Source organism: Falco peregrinus, chromosome 4, assembly GCF_023634155.1.
Source record: "Falco peregrinus isolate bFalPer1 chromosome 4, bFalPer1.pri, whole genome shotgun sequence".
NCBI classification, from domain to species: Eukaryota; Metazoa; Chordata; class Aves; order Falconiformes; family Falconidae; genus Falco; species Falco peregrinus.
In genome coordinates, this window is record NC_073724.1 from 76,409,075 (window position 1) to 76,431,053 (window position 21,979).

The 21,979-nt window shown below is 35.0% G+C and overlaps 1 protein-coding gene across 28 annotated transcripts in view; it reads left to right on the forward strand.

The window, feature by feature from the left end:
* MYCBP2 (MYC binding protein 2) overlaps window positions 1–21,979 on the forward strand; it is a 200,650-nt gene that overhangs the window by 96,672 nt on the left and 81,999 nt on the right. For all 28 annotated transcript variants that reach the window (XM_055802981.1, XM_055802964.1, XM_055802966.1 and 25 more), the window contains 14 exons: window positions 1,022–1,118; window positions 2,944–3,136; window positions 3,754–4,028; window positions 4,965–5,186; window positions 6,853–7,044; window positions 8,212–8,418; window positions 9,189–9,320; window positions 10,294–10,472; window positions 13,378–13,520; window positions 14,332–14,432; window positions 15,849–16,067; window positions 17,555–17,780; window positions 17,982–18,100; window positions 21,087–21,174. In XM_055802981.1, coding sequence (XP_055658956.1) covers window positions 1,022–1,118; window positions 2,944–3,136; window positions 3,754–4,028; window positions 4,965–5,186; window positions 6,853–7,044; window positions 8,212–8,418; window positions 9,189–9,320; window positions 10,294–10,472; window positions 13,378–13,520; window positions 14,332–14,432; window positions 15,849–16,067; window positions 17,555–17,780; window positions 17,982–18,100; window positions 21,087–21,174 — 2,393 coding nt within the window. The remainder of the gene's footprint in view (window positions 1–1,021; window positions 1,119–2,943; window positions 3,137–3,753; window positions 4,029–4,964; window positions 5,187–6,852; window positions 7,045–8,211; window positions 8,419–9,188; window positions 9,321–10,293; window positions 10,473–13,377; window positions 13,521–14,331; window positions 14,433–15,848; window positions 16,068–17,554; window positions 17,781–17,981; window positions 18,101–21,086; window positions 21,175–21,979) is intronic.

Below are 21,979 nucleotides of genomic sequence, written 5' to 3' on the forward strand. Positions count from 1 at the left end.
GTATTTCTTCTGTACAGTCTCATAATTTCATCTAAAATACTTCAGTTTTTTACTAGTTGGGAAGTAGTCTGTGTAGTAGGCCTCAGTTTAGGAGCAGTACACTGTCAAACAGGTGATTTTAAGGAAAAAAAGAAACAAACCCCAAGGAATTGTGCTTTAGAGTAAGTTACCATAAATTTATTATTTTCACGATAAATGGTATGTAACTTTTAAAAGCAAGAACCCTTTCACTGTATTGCTAATATATTTCAGATTTCCTCAGATATATGCAAGACCTAATCGTTATATATTGTGTGTATAAATACATAAATAATTATTCCCCTCTGCCCTCACATTGATTCTGAAACTTGGAATTTCTTCATACCAGTTCTCTTGCTGTGTCCTTTCTAAGCACGTCCTTTCCAGGGTCCCTTGTCAGAACAGCTGACTGATGCCAGTAAGCTTTGTGTCCATAGACCCATATCTCTCCAGAGGAAGGTTTTGTTTTGACTGATTCACATTAAAATCCTGGCATAACCTATTAATTGCTTGGGTGGTTTCTGTGGAGAGATGGCTGCAGCCAAAGACAAACAAGCCTTGGGGACCTCTGAGGGAGGGATATGGCTGAAAAGCCATGAGTAGCCCAAAAGGAAAGGTGCTGCAGTGACAGGTTCTGCCTGTATTTTTTACCTCCATTATGTTTTATCTCCACAAAACTAGTGTTCTTTAAGGATTAACACTTCTAGTCTTAAAAATGTCATCTGAAGAAATACAGTAAACACTTGTAAGAATTTAATATGTAATTAAATCTCAACTTTATTATCAATTGTCACAATTCTGCCAGCTGAACAGAATTCAAGATATTTGATTACTGGCCTAGAACAATTAGGAACTAGAGAAAGTTCTGCTGAAATTTAACATTTTTTGGATAATTACCTTAAACTTTTCTTGCACTTTTGTTCCACTTGAATAATACAAGCTGTCAAAACTGCTAAAAGTAAAAAGTGCTGATTTCAAGTTAGTTCTTAATTTGTTCTTCCAGGCTGCCAACAAGTGATGGCAGTGCATCCAAAGGAAAACAGCAAACGAGTGAACCTGTGCATATTTTAAAGAGATCTTTTGCCAGAACTGTCTCAGTGGTGAGTATTATCAAGAATCTTGTGTGTTTCCTGTAGGCTCATTCATACTTAGAAAACAGAGATGTATATGTGGAAATAAATAATGATTTTTTTAGTGTCTGCTTTATCAAGCAGAAGTTATGTACACTGATGTATAAAACATTGTAATGATTTACTTTTTGTGAAGATTTCAGATGTAAACTTAAATCTAAGCTAAGCTTGGTATTGACCTAAGGATGAGAGCCTAGAAATGTATATGTTTACAAGGTTGAGTTACTTAGTTTTGGGGGGGGGTTTTGGGGGTGTGGGGTTGAGTTCATACTTACTGGTTGTACTGAATGTAGAACCCTTACTCCCTGCCAAGGAATTAATTTTAGCAGGCTCTTTAGAGTTTTGAGGGGTCTTTAATACATGCTCTCTTCCATGGCTTTTAAATAACTGTCATTAATTAGTTGTTGGTGAGATTCATCTTCCTTTTGGATGCATTCCAATATACATTGAGAATCAGATGGCTTTTAATTAAACTTTGATAAATTGAGGTAAGGAGTATTTAATAGGCACAGTGAACTGCAACTATTAATAGAAGAGAGTCTGCAGTTATTCACATACAAGGAGGTTAGTCGAATTTTGAGGAATACTGCATTAAGTTGAAAAGCAGTATTGTCGTGCAGGTAAGGCCAATTCTGTCTTCATGTTTTTGAACTACAGTCCCTTCCTTATATGTTACAAGCAGTGATTATTTTATTTTCAGTTCCATCCTATTCTATGTTTTATACTGCATAGCAAGTACTCTTAGTATTCTCAGCTGATTGTTACATTGAAGTTACTGCCACCATACAAACACTTGCAGTCCAGTTTTCTTAACTGGTTTGCTTTCTCTCATTTATGTATTCTCTATTTCTTCAGTATTTCTTAATAATTAGGATGATCATCTGCTCAGGTTTCTTCTACACAATATGCATGTTTAGTAATCATATTATCAACATATTGATAGTTACTCTTACTGTATGTTTGCTTAAAAATATTTGCATTAAGTTATGGTCTCCTGTGGCTTTTAATACTTCACATTGTATCATCCCTCTTCATTATCTTGCTGCTGTTATCCCTCACCACAGAGGTGAACTGGGATAAGACTAAAGTTTTGACTTTCTGAATCATTAGTCATAACTAACTTTGAACAATCAGTTCAATTGTTGCAGCTTGAAGGTATTCCATACCAAATACTTGTAGTTTGCCTTCTGAGGCACAACTTTATGAAACTATCAACCACATGTAATAATAGTAGGAACAAAGTTTTGGACAAATAAAACTTTTTAATTCCTCAGATTTCTCGTGTCCTATCATGTGCTTCTGTTGAATGTTCAAGTACTGTAAATGTGATATAGTTCCCATGCTCCTGCAGATCATAACTGTTTAAAAACAAAGTGAAGACAGCCCTGATAAGCCTTTACTGTTATGACAAGAATGTATTCTGTTAAAAGTAGGTATTAGACTATTCATACGCAGATGAAACACGTATAATTTCCAGAAAATTCTGTATTACAGATGAATACAAACAGTTGTTAGTTCTTAAATAACTAAGAGACTTCCACACACATACTAATATGTGTTATAAATTGCTTTTAACATGTTATTATAGTGAAGTGTTCCTACATTCTCAGTGCTCTTTTGTTCTCAAGGACAATGGGATTTGTGTGTTGTGTGGTAGGTATGTATAGACATAAATACATTTTTATAACAAGAATGGACACAGATGTTGTTTACTTTTCATCTTATACTGATGCTGAAAGTTCACTTTTTTTTAACACAAAATCTGTCTTGTGTGTCTTTCATAACCCTGACATAGGAATGCTTTGAATCTTTATTGAGCATCCTTCACTGGAGCTGGACAACACTGGTGCTGGGAGTTGAAGAACTGCATGGACTTAAAGGATTCCAATACACTGCTACTCTTTTGGATTTAGAAAGGTTGCGTTTTGTGGGCACTTGCTGCCTGAGGTTGCTGAGGGTCTACACCTGTGAAATATATCCAATATCGGGTATTGCTTTTAATCACTTGTTTGATATTTATCAGCAAATAATAATCCACAGGACATTCAATATTTCATCTAAGTATGCATGTAGGATTTGCTAGAAGATGAAGGTGGCCTACACAGATGGTTTTGTTGGAATAGTTAAGAGACTGGATATTTGCGATTATCTGTATAACCAAGCATCCAACAGCACATGTTTACACTGTAACTTGTGTGTATTATTTACTTGTGTGTAAAGTTAATCTTCTGTTGGTCTTGACAGTTAAGTTCATTTGGGCTATACATTCTTTTTTGCCATTTCTGTACATAGTAGTTGCTTTGGTGGTGAGCACAATTTAAATTTGAAAGACAGTTTCTGTTTTTCATGCCTGTAGTTTAACAACACTCATATTAAAATTCAGTGTATATTATGAAAGACTGGAAAACTCAAGTTTCTAATGTTCAGTTTTTGTTGATGTAGTTTAACCACTTTCACTGTTTTCCTTTTGAAATTAACTTCTCTGAATGTAGATTCATTAATTTTGCTAAATTCTTGTTGGTTTATTTGCATGTAAAATGTGCATCTAATATGAAAATGTTTTGTTTATTGTACATTTAACACTCCTCTTTGTGTAACCTTCTAGCTACGGCTAAGGCAGTTGTAGAAGAAACCAGCAAACTGGCAGATTGCATTGGAAAAACTAGGACCTTGCTGAGAAAAATTTTATCTGAAGGTGTTGACCATTGCATGGTGAAGCTGGACAATGATCCACAAGGATATCTCAGTCAGCCTCTCAGTCTTTTAGAAGCTGTTCTTCAGGAATGCCATAATACATTCACAGCTTGCTTTCATTCATTTTATCCAACACCAGCTCTCCAGTGGGCATGTCTTTGTGACTTGCTGAATTGTTTGGACCAGGTACATTAAAATGGCACAAGCAAATATTAGAACTGAGCTTGCCCTTTTTCTCAAAGAGAAGCCAAGCAGTATTTATCCTCGTTTGCAACTTGAATTCTGCTGTGGTTTGTTTGGGTTTTTTTAATAATTGGGGTTTGTTTTGATATTGGGGGTTTGTTTTGGTTTTTAAAGTGTCCAAGTTCAACAAGAGCCTAGGAACTTCTCTCTCTCTTAGCAGTAAGATTCTCTTACTGCTTTTTCTGAAGAAAATTTGTGGCGCTGATAACTCAACACCTGCTTCTTCAGTGTTGAGGCCATGCCTTATAGTGATTACTCGTGCTGCATGTTGTTCAGGAGCATACATGTGGCGTTTTTAATAGTCATTATTAGTACTTGAGTAATTTCTTATTAATAAATGTTACAACACTGTTGTGATCCAGCAAAGTATATGAGAAGATGGCAATATTATTCTATAATCAACAGCTTTCTTCTATCTTGCTTATTGTGAATTGAGCATCCCACATCGAAACAGTGTAGTTGTTTGCTTACAACAGTGAGCTCTAAACAATTTGATGTGTTGCATAAAAATGTATTTAGCATATAAAATTTGAGGAAGAATCAGTTCTTTAATATATTATTCGTATTAAATTTATCAATTATAATAAGTGCTTTGTCTTCCAAGGGTGCCATAATTTCAAAACTAAATTTAAATGGGTTTATTATTTTAAAACATACCAACCAACTCATTTTAATTACTCCAGTTTGAAAGATCTAAATGGAAGCTCATGAGAGAAAATAACATAAAATTCACAGGAAAGCTAACAATATATGAAATTCTTTCTCTAAATTATTTTTATAATTGCTATAAAACTGGAAATTTCCTTTCAAAAGCAGTTTCTCCCTCATTTACTTTGAATGAATGGTGCCAATTCTATTAATTTCTTTCTATGTTTTTAGGACATTCAAGAAGCAAACTTCAAAACCTCCAGTAGCCGGCTTCTTGCTGCTGTTATGTCAGCTCTCTGCCATACATCAGTAAAACTGACCTCTATCTTTCCAATTGCTTATGATGGAGAGGCGTTGTTGCGATCAATGGTTAAACAAGTCAGCACTGAGAATGACTCTGCTCTGGCCCATCGTTTTCCTCTTTTGGTTGCACACATGGAAAAACTTAGTCAGGTTAGGATGTATTCTAAAAAATTAACAATGTGTTTGTTTTACTTTGCAACAAAAAACACTCCATGTAAGTTCAAGTTTTAGCTTTATAAGGATGTAGCTGAATTTGCCTGAGTGTTTTCTTTCTAGAACACTTGTTTCAGAAACTTACTGTTTTGTCCAGTTTTCATCTTTTGGTCTGAAATATTCCAATTATCTCTTTTTCAGACAATGAGCAAAAATTATTCTTATATAGTTTGGAATATTAAATCTGCAGAAATATAGTTTGGAGTTGTCTTCCATTGCATAGTGTTTTCTGGAACAGTCTTTCGCTTTTCCACATGATCACAAGAATGAACATGTGCATAGATTCAGTGTTTTGAGCAAGAGTCAACACAGTTTCGGTAATAAAAAGTCACATCTCAAGCTGGAGTTTTTAAAGGACTCAACACGCAGTGGACAAGGGAAGCCCAGTTCATCTAGTTCTATCAAAGGCTGCTAGACAATTTTGTATTCAAGGGCTCTCAAATGCTGTATTTTTGCAGTTCTGTTATTCCAGAATATATTTATGGGAATTAAAAGGTAAAGATGATAAACAAAGATATAGGACTACTAAATAGTATTCTTCACTTTAGAAGACGAGAGGTAGGATCTTATGAAATTATGAATCATGCATGAAAGGTAAATACAGGATAATTGTTGAGTCTTGCAATACCAAAAGTTTTGAGCCACCAGAGACTTTAGCAAAAGGTAAGTTCTTCATAAAATACACAGCTAAGTTGTGGAACATATTCCCGTAGGCCATTATTATATTAAAAGTTTTCACAGACTTAGAAAGTACCTGCATAAATTAATGAAGAAGAAAATCACCAAAAGCTATTAAATGCAAAGATAATATTTCTGTCTTGGGTACAGTTGCCTCTTTAAAAGTTAAAGGTAGAAAGAGTTGTGTGCATGTATCTGTGCAAGTTTGCTTGACCTGATTGTCTTCCCTGTCTGTTCACTACTTGGGTGTCTTTGGGAGACGCAGTGTTGAGAGAGACAAACCTTTGACTTCTATCAGTACAGCTGATTTTAATTTTCCTTATTGGAAATGATTTTCAGTATGGATAAATGTTTTTGAAAAACTTTGGAAGTCACTGCTAGGTAGAAGATACAGCAGATCCCTAAGCTTAGATTTGTTTCATAGTCTTCATTCAGTAAACAACAATTGTTTTTATAAGCATCCCACTACTGGTTTTATCTTACCTATTTGCATAGAAGATTCTCTTTGCCAATATCAAAGCCAAAAAGCTTCTGAGTTTCTTTTTAGACAATGGGGAAGACAATGATATGAAGAATTCCATAGGTAGCTGTATATGTGTCGTATTCTAGTGTATGCTTATAGATAGTATGGCAAAGGGGGCTGTAAGAAAAGCTCTCTCCTGAAAAGGACACCTATATCTTTCCAATGCAATAAGAAAAGGTTGAGACCGCCTCATTCTGAAAGTTTAAGAATATTAATCTTTTTTTTGACAAAGGACTACATACTATGATAGCTTTGAGAATTATTTTTTTTTACTCTCTAGACATTTCTTATTAAGAAGTCACAGGCTTTTTAGTTACATAGTGCTTATAATATGTGAAAATCCGTGTGTTTTTTTTTAAAGTAAGAGCAATATCATTTGTCATTTTTCTCTTCATAATGCAGAGTGAAGAAAATGTTTCAGGGATGACAAGCTTTCGGGAAGTTCTGGAAAAGATGTTGGTCATTGTTGTTTTACCAGTACGGAACAGCCTTAGAAGAGAGAATGAACTTTTCTCTTCACATCTGGTTTCTAATACTTGTGGGTTGCTTGCTAGTATTGTGAGTGAGCTTACAGCATCAGCATTAGGATCTGAGGTAAAGCTTCTATAAAATCATTAGTAGAAGACTTTCAGAACAAGTATATTACGAATGTGTGATTCAGGCTGTGTTAAGAACTTGATAGGTGTGCAGATGTTTCACAGATGGTGGAATTCTCAGTTCTTGGTAGCTTTCAGATATTTAACATAAATTTAAAAGCCTGTATTTGGTGTACTAAGGAAGTACTGGTGATAATTAGCTACTGCATTATAACTGCAGAATACTGCAGATTGTTTATACAACAGCAAATTTTTTGAGTACTTCTCTTTTTACATGCATATCTCTGCATGTATACACTCAAAATATATTTTGTTCAGTACTCACTAGAGCCAGTGCCACATACCTGAGCATCTTTGTTCCCTTCATGGTATCATGGGTGCCTCAAGTTCTAATCCTATCTGCTTTTAATTATGGGTCAGAATTTATAATGTGTTTTGTTTATGCATTGTGTCTTCCTCCTTTATATACAAGATACTCCTTACACGTATCTTCCTTTATATATTCAATATTATGTATTATGCATATTATATTTGTCTATATCATTAGACTTTTTCCAGTTTATTTGCTTTGTATTCAAAATTGAGAGTGGTACTGATTTCAACTTCTTAAAATCCAGAGATTTATAATTACACACGGAAGTTCCTTTTCATGAGGCTATAAAGTCATTAAATGATGGAATCTTACTTGATTTTATTAAAGGGATGTCACTGTCTCTGTACAGTCAGCAGACTTTTCACAGAAAGAACCAAGCCTTTGATAACATCTTGATTAAAGATGTATTTACTATTATATACAATCTGTATATGTCCTCTCTTAATATTGACCTAAGGCAAAAATACCCACCTTTTCTTGAAGCACAGTTAAGCTGTATTTTGTGCTAATTCATCCTATAAAATATATTTTTAAATACTTGAAAAAAATAAGAATCAGATTCCTAATTACTCCTAGTTAATTTCCAATTACCATAAATTATATTTTATTTTTTCTTTTTAGTTGATATTGAATAGAAGCTGCAGTAGTGCCATCTTTTGTGTTTCATCAGTTGACTTTTAAAATTTGCCTAGTTGAAAATCTGGTTATTTAATTCACTTCAATTTGCTTTATTAGAGTTGTCTAGCGTTTAGTGATTCATTTTTTCTGGTGTTTGTATTTCATTTTCTACAGGTTGATGGGCTGAACTCTCTCCATTCTGTCAAATCCACTCCAAACCGATTCACTAAAACAAGTCAGGGAAGAAGCTGGAATACTGGGAATGGATCCCCTGATGCAATATGTTTCTCTGTTGACAAACCTGGTGTAGTTGTAGTAGGATTTTCTGTTTATGGTGGAGGAGGAATTCATGAGTATGAGTTGGAGGTATTAGTTGATGATGTAAGTGCTGCATTTGAAAAAACATATTTGACCAAAAGTAACCTCAGAGTTCTTTATAATATGTTTTACAAAGTAATATTGTAATATTCTTATACGGTCTGGGCTACTAGTAAAACAGTGCACTGGTAGTAGGGGGGTTTGTGCTTCTGATGGTGATCTTTATGGTATTGCAAACTACATACCATATTCAGTGGTGTCCTTACTTTGGCTGTGGTCTTGAAATCTTACTTTATTAAAAATAATATTTCAAGTATAGTGGGCTTTTCACTTCCTGGAGCTAAATTTTAAATAGTACTAGTTATCTTTTTTCAGACTGTGAAGGAAAACAAGAAATAAAGGACACAAAGTTAAAATGTTTTAAACCAAAACTTAAAGAAAGGGGTGGCCTACCAGCATGCTCAGACTGTAGGTACAAATGTTTCATGTATTGTTGTAGTCCCTTAGAAGAAGCATAAAACTGTATTGTGTACTTGTAATGAAGAAAAAACTGTTCTTTTACACCCGGTTGTCCACTTTGACTGTTCTAATCTCTTGTATAGGACAAGCATAGGTGGCTATGGGAAATCAACCTCTCTGCTCAGTAATTGCCTTTTTAGCAGAAAGGCTTCACTGTTGACTCCTGAACCGGTTTTCCAGCCTTTTTTTTTTTTTTTTTGGTAATGCTGTGTATAATAATTTATGCAGGGAAACATAACTTGCACAATTGCATGAATGAATGTCATGTATTTACATTATAAATGTATTTAGATGACTTTGTTTCTTTGAATCAGAGTGATCATACTGGAGATTCAACTCATTCTCATAGATGGACATCTTTAGAGTTGGTTAAAGGAACTTACACCACAGATGATTCTCCCAGTGACATAGCTGAAATCAGACTTGACAAAATTGTGCCACTGAAGGTAAATAAAAGATGTATGCATCTGTAGGTTTCATATGACTTTAGACAATAAAATCAGAATGTTCAATGTAAATTGGTTTGTGTACATATTTGCAACTAGATGTTTACATGTTTGCTTTATAAAGTCCCAATGCAACCCTGTAACTGAAAAGTTCAAACCCTGGCAGCAAAAAGAAATTAAATCTTAATTTTTATAATAGCATAAGGTAAATTGTAATTGCTTAGTCATTTCAGAACATTCTCGAATGTGGAACTTTTGCATGCAATTTGTTAGCTGATTTCATTGGGTACCTGGTTACTCTTCAAGTACTTAGTAATATTTTCTGTAAGTTATGTTCCAAATTTTGAGAACACAGAACAGCTTTGACTTTTGTTAAATGCTGGATCTTTTTCATTTAGTTTAATTTGTGGAGTGCTTTGAAGGACTTTCCAGGCTCTCCAGTATTAAGATACAATCATAGAATCATAGAATGATTTGGATTCAAAGGGGCCTTAAAGATCACCTAGTTCCAACCCCCCTGCCATGGACAGGACACCTTCCACCAGACCAGGTTGCTCAAAGCCCCATCCAGCCTGGCTTTGAACAATTCCAGGGATGGGGCAGCCACAGCTTCTCTGGACAGTCTGTGCCAGTGTCTCACCACCCTCACAGCAAAAAATTTCTTTCTAATATCTAATCTGAATCTACCCAATTTCAGTTTAAAACCGCTACCTCTTCTATCACTACAGGCCCTACTACAAAGTGTCCTCATCTTTCTTATAAGGCCCCTTTAGGTATTGTAAGGTTACTATAAGGTCTCCCTGGAGCCCTTTCTTCTTCATGCTGAACAGCTCCAACTCTCTCAGCCTGTCTTCATAGGAGAGGTGCTCCAGCCCTCTGATCATCTTCGTATATAATAGCTTTCATAATACTGTGAACCCTAACTTATATACTTGTTTTCTACTGTGTACTATATTTGGCTCTTGTTTTTAAGGAAAATGTGAAATACGCAGTTCGTTTGAGGAATTATGGAAGCCGGACTGCCAATGGAGATGGAGGAATGACCACAGTTCAGTGTCCAGATGGTGTAACGTTTACATTTAGTACATGTAGTCTGAGCAGTAATGGCACAAACCAAACACGAGGACAAATTCCACAGATTCTTTATTACAGGTTTGTGTGTTGTCATGATCCATTTCTAAGAAAAAACAGTAAAACCATTGTATTGCTATTATACCCCATCTATTTTTGAGAAGTAACAGAAATAAATATATCTGGAGTGTGTTTGAGGAAAGAGCCTCTTTAACAGTATTACTCTGTTCTTCCAGTGTAGTTTCAGACTTCAGTTATTTAGTGAACACACCAGTTGTACTGGTGCCTCTTCCAGTCTTGTTTTAGGTTCTCTTTTTTTTGACTTGGCAGCTAATTTGATGGTTGACCTCTTTTACAAGGTCTGTTGTCTGTTGCTTTAAAGCTATAATATGGGGGACTGGTAAGATGCACTACTTCAATCCCTTTTTTTTTTCTTTAACTTAAGAGATTTTTGAGACACTGCTCACTGGAATGCTTATCTCTCTGACTTCATTCAGTTCCTTCCTCTGTTGCTGGAAAGGATTGCATTATGTAGCGAAACAAAGTCTGTTTCTATAGGAACTGTATTCTCTCTTCTGTAGAGTTCAAAGGTATAAAAAGAGAAATTGCAACTGCCTGAAGAAAATGAACTGAAACATCTGACTGTCCTGCAGGGAAGCTTTATTTTAGCCTTTCAGGATGATAGTAGGAATACACTTAAGGTTATGCTTTTGCAGAAGGCATTGATTTAATTTTTGAGGTACTTGCCCTGATATGTATGAAGACATGATTTTTCAAAAAGTGTCAGCACCTGACTATATGAATTACTACCATAGTCTGTATAGCAAATAAATGTGTCGTGCCTTTTACTCAGTTCTCAATTTTTGTCGTAAAAGGCCAATCAACAGGAGGTCAAAGGAATAAAAGGAGCAAGGAATAGTAATTTACTTCAATATTTAATTATGTGTGAGGTGTACCTACCTACTAAAAGATGAGGAGGATAAAATAAGTAGCGCTACAAGTGACATATTTTGGACTAACAATCACAAGAACATGTTGCTCTTAAGAAAGTTTTGAAGGAGCTAAAATACAAAGAAATAAAGTTGCCAGCAAAATTATAGTAACAGTATATTTTAATGTAGAGTAATTCTGAACTCTTTTAAAACATGACATTAGATGTTCGCAGAGACTCACAAATCCAGCTTGTCAGTAATGACAGAAATTGCTTATTAAAGAATGAAAATAAGTGGTGCACATCATGATACTTTCATTGATTTAGTCTCCTGGAATCTTGGACATCTGTGTTTAGGCAATTCCTCCAGCATTTGGAGGAATCTTATTTTGAAGTATCATAATTATGAAGTATATTACATAAGAAACAGGAAAGAAGACAAAGACAATATTTATTCCTTGTCCTGGATTTTCCACTTTTATATAAGCAAAAGCAGGAATAAAGAAGAAATAACCATTTCTTTGATTTCAGAAAAGCTAAGGACATAAAACCAGTAAAAGGAAGCTTCAAGGCATTTTAACTTAAGTTAGCATATGGCAAAGTGCTGTCTTCTGATCAGAGCAATCTTTGGGGGTTTTTTTTCAGCTGTGATAAAATTCTAGGAAGCTTTTGAAGAACTGTAATGTCACAACTCAGAACTATTACAGGATAAATTAAGTTTTGTTTGGAAAGTTTGAAGACTGCTGCCTGTAATCACAATGTCTGTTGAAGTTTGCTTGGACAACACAAACTTAAATGTTATCTGATGGATGGCTAGTTACAGACTTAGCTTGAGGATTCCAGTTTAATAATGACTCGAGGTGTTGAATTGTCTACAGCAAAGGAACAAATGTTCAGTGAACTATTATAGAACAGAACTCGTAAGGTTCACATGCGATTTTGTTTGAAGGATGGGCAAATACAAATAAAATTGTTGCTTATGCAAATGCCAGGAAAGGTCATACCAAAAGTAATATGTTAATGTACTTCTGATAAAGGCAGAAATGCTGTGGAAGGTTTTATTGGAAAAGTACCCAGTTGGAATCAAACCCACTGTCAGTCACTAATAAAATAAAATTAAAAATGCTTGAGGCTGACAGCAAAACTACTGTTCTAGGAGGACACATTGACAAAAAAAAACCCCCACCAAATCAGCATTTTTTTGAAAGAGTGGTTAAGTCAAGTCATAGAGAAGGCTAGGTATCCTTGTTGCACACTGAACTGCTCCAAGTAAAGTTTTTGAGCATTCTCAGGTGCCAGGCCTGGAATCTTAATGTTCTCAAATGATATTTTGAAAAATCAAGTCTTTTTGGACAAACATAAGATAGCTGAAAGAGAATGGGAAGTTTTTACATGTTAAGTGATTTTTGTTGTCTATGCCAAGGCTTGACCACTGTCATTTTGAGGGCTTTGAATTATCATTCAGCTGCTTTGAAAAAGTGAATCAAACCAAATCTTTTATATACCTTATTTGACATAGTTTGATGCATAACGTTGTTTAAGAGAACCTAGTTTTACATACAGGGTGGATTTCAAGGAAAAAACTATTTTTTAAGGGTAGCCATCAAATTGTATTTCAAAACCAAAATTAATCTTTAGAATAGGAAGGGAGAATCTTTTTCCCCTGTTTTACAATATTGCAGAAATATCCACTGAGTTTTACTCATTTTTGTGATGCATTTAGTATTATTCTGTTTTTATCAAGATAGATGGTTGGGCTTGGAAGAGCATAGCTATTAATACATTTTTGTGGTTTGAAAGGCATCTAGTCAAAAGAAACGTTTCAGAAAAATGCTTTTCATATTTTCTGCCAAATAAAAATAAAATTATTGCAAAGGGCTAACACTGAGGCATTGCCTCCAAAATATCCTCTGTGGTTTCTTTGATTGTTTCCTTTATTGTTTTATCATAAATTAATAATTTTATTTATTCTGTGCCAAAAGTCAGTCAGTCATGTTCTTTTTTTAATATAATTTTGTATTTTGTGAACTTACTTTAACTTAATCCACCATCCAGGAGTGAGTATGATGGAGATCTGCAATCACAGCTTTTGAACAAAGCTAATGAAGAAGATAAAAATTGTAGCAGGGCTCTTTCTGTCGTGAGTGCTGTTGTACGGGCAGCCAAAGACCTGTTGCACAGGGCTCTTGCTGTAGATGGTAAGGCTTTTGAAAACTGACTTTAAAAATTCACTTCTCAAAACTTCTTTCCTTGATAGCAAGAGATAATAGTAGAACATCAGTAATAGAAAAATTGTGATATTTCTCTTTTGCTTTCCAAAGAGTACTCTTCTAATCTTTCATTCCTGTAGGTATCAAACTGTGAGTAACTTTCTAAGTCATTGGAGTTGCACTTGAGGTATTGTAGGCAGATACCTTGTATAAATTTGCTCATCAATTTAGTAGGTATCGTACTAAAGCTGGTAAGATTCTTTATTTCTAAAAAATACACGGTGATAGGTCAGTTCCAAAATTTATTGCACATTTTGCACAGTGATGATCAGGAAGACTGGTGAATGTAAAATGCAGTTAAAAGGACTTAAGCATCCATTTTTGAGAAATGTAAACATTAGCCTTAAAACTGAATGGTTTTAAGCTACCATCTTCATATCTAGAATATTACATAGTGCTGTAGAAATTGATTTGGAGGGCCAGGAGGAGTTTGTTTTCCTGGCTTTTGTGGCATAGAAAGTATGAACACAGCTTCACAATTTGGCAAAGAATGTAATAAAATTATGCTCTAAGAGGAGGAAATTTTTTAACAGAGATCTGTGTATAATGGCTTGTTTATCTTGGTTGAACTTTGCGGGTTTAGAATTTGACAATATTTAGATAATGAAAATAATGTGAAGTAAAACCTAGTGTAGAAACTAGAAGTTTAACTTGTAACAAGCAAACTAGAAAAATAAGATGTGTTTTGAACTATGGTACATTTATTAATAATACCTGTATTGTATTTATCTTTGTTTAGCTGAAGACATTCCAGAACTACTCAGCTCTTCCAGTCTGTTTTCAATGCTGCTTCCCCTCATAATAGCCTACATAGGACCAGTAGCAGCAGCTATTCCCAAGGTATGCTCCTCAACAGAAATTATTGAAGAAATTTGTGTTATACATTAAAAGGTTTACTTTGGAAATGTAAACATCTTGATTTCTTAAGTTTTTGTGAATATAATGGTTTGTATTTGACCATGTGACTCATTATGAATTTTCCAAGAGTCAGGAATTTTAAAAACCACCTTTTCAAAATGCCCGTTTTCTTTTTAACTTAAATTGAAGACATTATGAAAAAAATACCTTAAAGAAGCAGAGAGAAAAATCATAGAATCTTAAAATGGTTTGGGTTGTAAGGGGCGTTAAAGATCACCTAGTTCCAACCCCCTGCCATGGACAGGACACCTTCCACCAGACCAGGTTGCTCAAAGCCCCATCCAGCCTGGCCTTGAGCACTGCCAGGGATGGGGCATCCACAGCTTCTCTGGGCAGCCTGTGCCAGTGCTTCACCACCCTCATGGTATGAAAGGCTTTAACAGTAGGAAAAGACAATAAGTTAGAATACTCTTCATTTCAGAGTCATTGATGAATATTAGTTGGAAGAATTTTTAAAAGATATTACGTAAATTCTACTTTTACAGTGAAAATCCAAAGCAGCGGTACCTGCTCATTAAATTAAGATTATTTATAGCAAATTTAGAGATGGGAAGATGTCAGCTGTAAATAAAAATAATCTTACTTTTCAGTCACATAGCATTCTTCCATGTCCCTGGGTTGAAACACTCTTGAAATTGGTTATTAGATTTACAAATGTCATTAATCCTTCACTAGTAGACACGATTGCCTTTTATTGCTTTGTCATGAACAATGAACATGAACAGGTTAAACTCTTTTCTGTCTTCTCATTAAAGTGGGGAGGAAAGACATCTGGCCACTAAAAATCTAGCAGGTTAATTTCATCAAAAATAGTTTCAAATTTTAATTAACTTGTTACTGTGATGAACTGGTGTTTAGAACAAAGTGTTTTGCTTTAGAAGTATTCTCCTTGGAAGGTGTCAAAAATTACAGAGATGAGTGCGATGCTTAACACTAAATGCATTAAAAGATATTAAATATTTGAAAAAAACAGTGTTGTTATAGAACAAAATATAACTGGACTAGGACTTCAGTATGGTATTTGCTTTCTGTCAACTCATGCATATTTGTAAATATTACAGCTTTTTAGTAGGAGCCGGTTTAGTGAAAGTATCTTGCAGTTGTGTACAGATTTTTGTTTCAGCTTTGACAAGTCTGCAAGGGAAGTGTTTGAGATGAATGTAGTGGTTCTTTTTTTATCAAGATTGTGTAGATGCAGAATTGGAAAGTGACTGGATGAATTGTAGTAGTGATATTCTGAAAACATCCAAACCATCTCTGTAGAGAAATGTAAGTTTGTGAGTATTGTTTTCACTCAGTCATAGGTAATACTTTATTGCATGTGGTGTTATGTTACAGGTTGCTGTTGAGGTCTTTGGCCTAGTACAACAGTTACTTCCTTCTGTGGCAGTTCTGAATCAGAAATATGCCCCTCCAGCTTTTAACCCAAATCAGTCTACAGACAGCACCACTGGAAACCAACCGGAGCAAGGGCTTTCAGCTTGTACTACCTCCAATCACTATGCTGTTGTAGAAAGTGAGCATCCCTATAAACCTGCCTGTGTTACGCACTATAAGGTGAGCACCATTTCTAAGTGCATACGCAGTTTCTTCAAAGCTTTTGACACAGGGCTTTCGTTTCGTTAATATTTACTGTCTGAAAAATTGTTGCCATGGGTGATAATTCATATTGTCTAATATAGGAGACATTTTCCTATCTTATTACTGTAGTGCTTTCTGGACAAAACTCTGTTTGTCCAGTAAGTATAGTGGAAGCTATAGTGGAAACTAGTGTGGTTTTAACCCCAGTTATCTACTGTATATACAGTTATCTGCTGTAAGTCATAAATTTGCTCTGTCATAGATTTTCCTACTGTCACGCACAGTTTCTCTGCTCGAACTGTCTTCATTGTAGAAGTTGGAAGTCTTTATCCATACATTTTCTATTCAGATCTCAGACTTTCTTACCTAATGCTAAAGCAATGTTTTGTAAAAATACCAAATGCCAATTTTAGTCAAATTAATATGCATTATAGTAAAGATGTCCCTATGGTGGCTGTTACTGTCTGACAATTTAAATTCTTCATTAATTACTTCCACTTGGGGCATTATTTAACATTGCAGAAGTCTCTGAAGTCCTCTTTAAATGGGTTAAATCACTCTGCATGGGATTCATTCTGCCTTACATGCATGACTATTACAATAAAACTACATTTTCCTCTATGTCAATAAAGGGTGTTTTTTCTAGTTCAGTAAAGGGCTGAGGTATAAATTACATGCCTGAGAGATAAATCCCATGTTTCAGTTCTTGAAATAGTGAGTTCTGCAGTTGCATTGATTCCATGACTGTAAATACAGAGGCTGCAAACCTGGAATTGAGTAAGAGCTGGAGGAGGTCATTAATTATTATTCTACTATTCTGCTTGCTTGTCCTGTGGGGCAGCAAGACATCCACTGCAGAAAATGTAGTTGTTATATGATCTTCCTGATGCAATGATGCTAATTGTTGTTCTAAACATTTATGGAGCTCATCTGAAGACTTAAACTTAGTTGCTACTGCATTTGATTTTCTGTAGCTATATGCTGTCATACTGCAGGCCATGTTCACAAGTGTGATTCAGCTGCTGTGTACTTTTCTAGGATTGCCCAAAAGAAATATTGAATATGTTTTTTGAAGTTTGCATTTAAAAAGGTATTTGAGAGCTACATGTTTATAGTAGTTTGTGGTTGTTTTGTTTAATGATCCTGTGCAGAGTTCTTAAAAACAATCACGAATAGTATCATAAGTGCAAATACTTAATCTGAACAGAAGTTATAATACATGATTGTAATTCAGTAAGGCATTTCAGGTATATCTGAATTTCAAAGAATAAATCAGGTTAATGTTAATCAAAAGCATGTCAAAACAACTGTACAGAATTACATAACTGAATCACTTTCATAGTCTAAAGAGTTAAAACTAAATGGAAATGAAAAAATGTAAAAAACAACCACCCCCCAAGCCCACTTATCCCCTCCCCCTGGCCCCAAAACTTGTACATAATTAGGCTACTGTTTTGTTGTAGGTGACTTTTCCTGAATGTGTCAGGTGGATAACAATAGAGTTTGACATTCAGTGTGGCACTGCTCAATCAGAGGATGTTCTTCGTTTACTAATTCCTGTCAGAATTGCACAGAGTCTGGGATTTGGACCAAAGCATGCTTCTGTTCATGAAAACCTTAATTCATGGATAGAACTGAAAAAATTCTCTGGATCTTCAGGATGGCCCACCATGGTATTAGTATTGCCAGGTAATAAATAGATACTGCAGTAATTTCTAGTCATTTGATATTAGGTTTCTTGTTTCAAGTGGTGATCTGTGTGTTGTTCATGGTTTTACTTTACATTTAAAGCCTGGGTTTCATATATGGTCATGTAGAAAAAACATCAAAAAGAGGAGAAATATTAGTATCTTTATAATGTATTTTATGTATCCTTTTACTTCCTATAAGGAAATGAAGCTCTTTTTTCTCTGGAGACTGCATCAGACTATGTGAAGGATGAAAAGGCTTGTTTTTATGGTTTCAAATGTTATGCAATTGGATATGAATTTAGTCCAGGATCTGATGAGGTAAGGAAAAAGTGAAATGGCTAAAATTGCTGCACCTATTAATTGTCTTCTGTAAGGCCAGGGTTTTTTAGTGAAAATATTTGCATTTCCACTTCTGACTAAATAACATTAGCAAAATACTTTTAAATTAATTTCATACTATTTGTTTGGAATTCTTTGAATATTGTTGGAGTGGCTTTTTGTATGGTTTGGATTTTTTAATAACTCTGACAGTCTGCAAATACGTACCATGATTTTTGTCTAGTATGTCAATGGGATATTAAATTTCCTAAAATTCTGACCTAGTTTTCCATCAGAAATCCAAAGGATTGGGCGTTTCAGATATACAGTGATTAGTGTTCTGCTGTCACTGCCAATTATGGGATGAAACTTACATTATTTTTCCAGTGTTCACCCATACCAGAACTTTCAGACTCCCTGGAAATGCTGTGCTCAGTTAGGCTACCTGAGATTTTGCACAGCAGTCACCTCATCTTGCCTTTAAGGTTGAATCACTTCTACCACTGTTTCCTTGCTGCAAAGGGAAGATAAAATTTCTTCATGTCCTTGAGCCAATGCTTTATTTTGTCTTTTTAAGCGATTACTGAAAATAGTTAATGTGCTTTATAATAATTGCAGAAAAATGGCCCTTCCCTGATCTTGGGAGTCTTTGGGCCTATTGCTTCATGTGAACTTCACAAGGTTTGCATCTTGCTTTACACCAAAACCTTCCAGAAGATTTACCTGATCTTATTCCTGGATTCTGCTCAAGCTAAATAATGTCTTCAGGTTTTCAGAACATGAGATTGTTTGGAATTCCAAACATGCCAGATAAGAAAAGATACCATAAGATTATTAGCTATGATAGTCTCATTGGCTTGCTGCAAATCAGGTTTATAAATCCTATAGATAATCTAACTAGTTTGTGTTTGAGTAATAATAATGATTTTTGCTTAAGCAGAAAAAAAGATGCAGATTTGTATATGTCATGAATTTTTTAGAAGCAGTGGCAAACAAAGCTGCTGGCATGCTTTTAACACTCCATGCTGAAAGTTGCTAGCCAATGTTAACTGTATCATCTAAGGAAAAGTTGCAAATAGTTGTTTTCAAGCATACATTTTTATAGACTGAACACTCTAATTTAAATTCTAGGAATAGAAAATCAAGTTTTTCAGTGTTTAAGCTACCATGCATCTCAGGACTAAAGCATCTATAAGTAACTTTAAGTAACTGGACACACAATGTAAGTTTCTCCTTCTTTTGGGAACTTTGTGATTACAATTTTCTGAAGTGTTACCAGTGGTAGAAAAAGAAGCCTATGTTCTGGTGACCACTGTTTTCTCTAGCTTAAAGTAACAAAGTATCAGTCAGACCTAACTCAAGTCAGTGGGATTAATTTTTGCACCATCTGATTCTTTCTCCTCCTAAAGGACAAGCTTATGGTACCATTACATAACTATGGTACATCGAATGACATTTCATTGTTAGGGAAGTCTTTGCAAAAACTGACATGTCATTGAGTGTGAGCAAGTGCATCAAAGGAATCGGCTGTAGTTGAACTATTAATTTAAACCTAGGATTTTTGCAAAAATTGTAGATTTATGCTTTGATAAATGAAAAGGAAGACTTTTTGCTGGTCAATATTGAATCTACAAATATATATGCAAAATCTGCCTTTTGCATAAAGGGTGTTCACATAAGCAGAGACCTTGCAGTGAGTGGATCGACGTTTCAGATCTTCACTTGCTTTCTACTTCATAACCTGCTGTTTTGAGTCCTAAAGATGCAGTTTATCAAGGATTTAGTCTAAAATGCATTTTGGAGATTTTTTTGGTCTGCTTGGGAGTCTGGAGAATACAAGGCAAGTCTAGGGTTACTGATTTTGAAGACTCTTTCCAAAAGGATTTTTTAATCTACTTTTTATATTGCTGCTTTCTCTAAGTCTGCAAGAAGATCCATCAGATGGAGGTTTCCATCTCCCCTGCTAGTTTTTGGTGGTGGGTCGGTGGGGGTTTTTTCTTCCATGAGAGGTATTTGTCAGAGGTGTACTGAATCACTCATGCATTTCTTTAAAATTTAAAATTGGTGTTAGTGTCAATATCTTTTTTTGTGAGCAGTTAAAGAGTTTGTGCCTGCATGTAACTGAGACAAGTTGAAGGGAAACTATCAGATACATTTCTTTATGTTTTAAAAAGTAGCAGCAGCCTTCTTAGCCCTACTAGTCTCCCCCCATTCCTTGCATCCAACCTCCTTCCCTCCATGTATTTGAAACCCATGTGCATGGTCTGTTCTTTTTTTTTTGCGAACAAGGTTGAAAGGTACTGATTGAGAAGCTCTCATGTTTTCAGTGACAAGTCGGGGGGGAGGCAGGGAGTCTTCTCATTCCCTAGAACAGCAGTGTCAATGGGAAGAAATGTTCCCAGTGCAAACAGAAGGGAAAAACTGCCAAGGGCGTCTCCCACGATCTATAATGGAGAAAGGGAAATAATGGAATCTTTTTCCCATCCTTGCCTTTCAACTAGAGAAGGGGAAGAGGAAAAAAGTTATGAACAGTACTACCTTTAAGCAAGGTGGCAAGGTGAGCTTCTGTGGAATGTATATATGTACAGCGTAGAAGATGCATTGCTTTGCAATCTGTATATGTATTGGTAAGGTGTTATTTTGGGGTTTGTTTTGTTGGGTTTTTTTTATTAGGAAGTCTCCTTTCTTTTTAACATTACAGACAAAAGACAATTATCTTCTTCAGATGTTTTTACTAGGCTACCAGAAGCATGGTAACCCATTTATTAATACTCTTACGTAGTTGAAATTGTTCCAGAATTTTTGGTACGCTAGCCCATGTCACAGCAAAACATGACAGTAGATGTATGGCAAGAAGCGTTTCACAGAAACTTGAAATGGAACATAAAATTAGTATCTTTTAGGATAAAGCAGTGTCAGGGAAAAATACTCATTGTCCTATTTTCTGAGACACTATTTTTGTTTCTAAATTGGTTTCAATTTTAAGGGTATTATTCAGCTGGAGAAAGAACTGGCAAATTTAGGAGGATCATGTGCAGCAGCTTTGATGAAGAAAGATCTAGCTCTTCCTATTGGTAAGTCCTACTCAAAGAACATACTTTGTTATTTCATCATTTGAGGTTTTCTGAATTAATACTATCTTTAAATCTTAATGTTGCTCTTAGAGATAATCACACCAAACTGATTCTTAAAACTGAATTAATCAAACAAGATAATAAAGTAGTGAAGTTTTCTGCCTACACTGTTCCCTTCACGTGTGTATGGGGGGAGGGAAATGTGGTCATTTAAATCTGAATGAACTCACCCCATCCGTGTATGAGCTATGTCCTACAGTTTCCTCGTGGTACTTCACAAATGTGCAGGTATCTTATTTGTGTTTCTCTTTCACTGTTTCTTCTCCCTGCACTCCACACCTTTCTGAATGAAAAATACCTGCAGCTTTGAATTGCGAAATGTAAAATTAGTTGTTCAAAATTGAAAATGACCATTAGGTATGTAGACCTTATACCCTAAAATATCTACTGTAGGGTTTGGGGTTTTTTACAATTGCAAAAATAGCTACATACTTTTAGAGCAGATGAAGTACATAAAAGTTTACAGTAACCCAAATGCAATTTAAAATGTTGCAATTTATAATGTAAGGAAAACTATGAGTTTATGAAAATCAATGGATATGGAGATTGAATTAGAACTTCTAATGATGCAACCATGTTCTGTGTAATAGAATTTCTCCTAATTAACATTAGTGTATAGGAAAAACAGACTTATAATATATAATAGGATATCTTTTTGATCATTTTAATTTAAGAGCAAAAATGAGAGCTCAAATATTGTTAATGAGACTGGAAATGTGTATTAATGAGCAGGAGGGCATTGAAT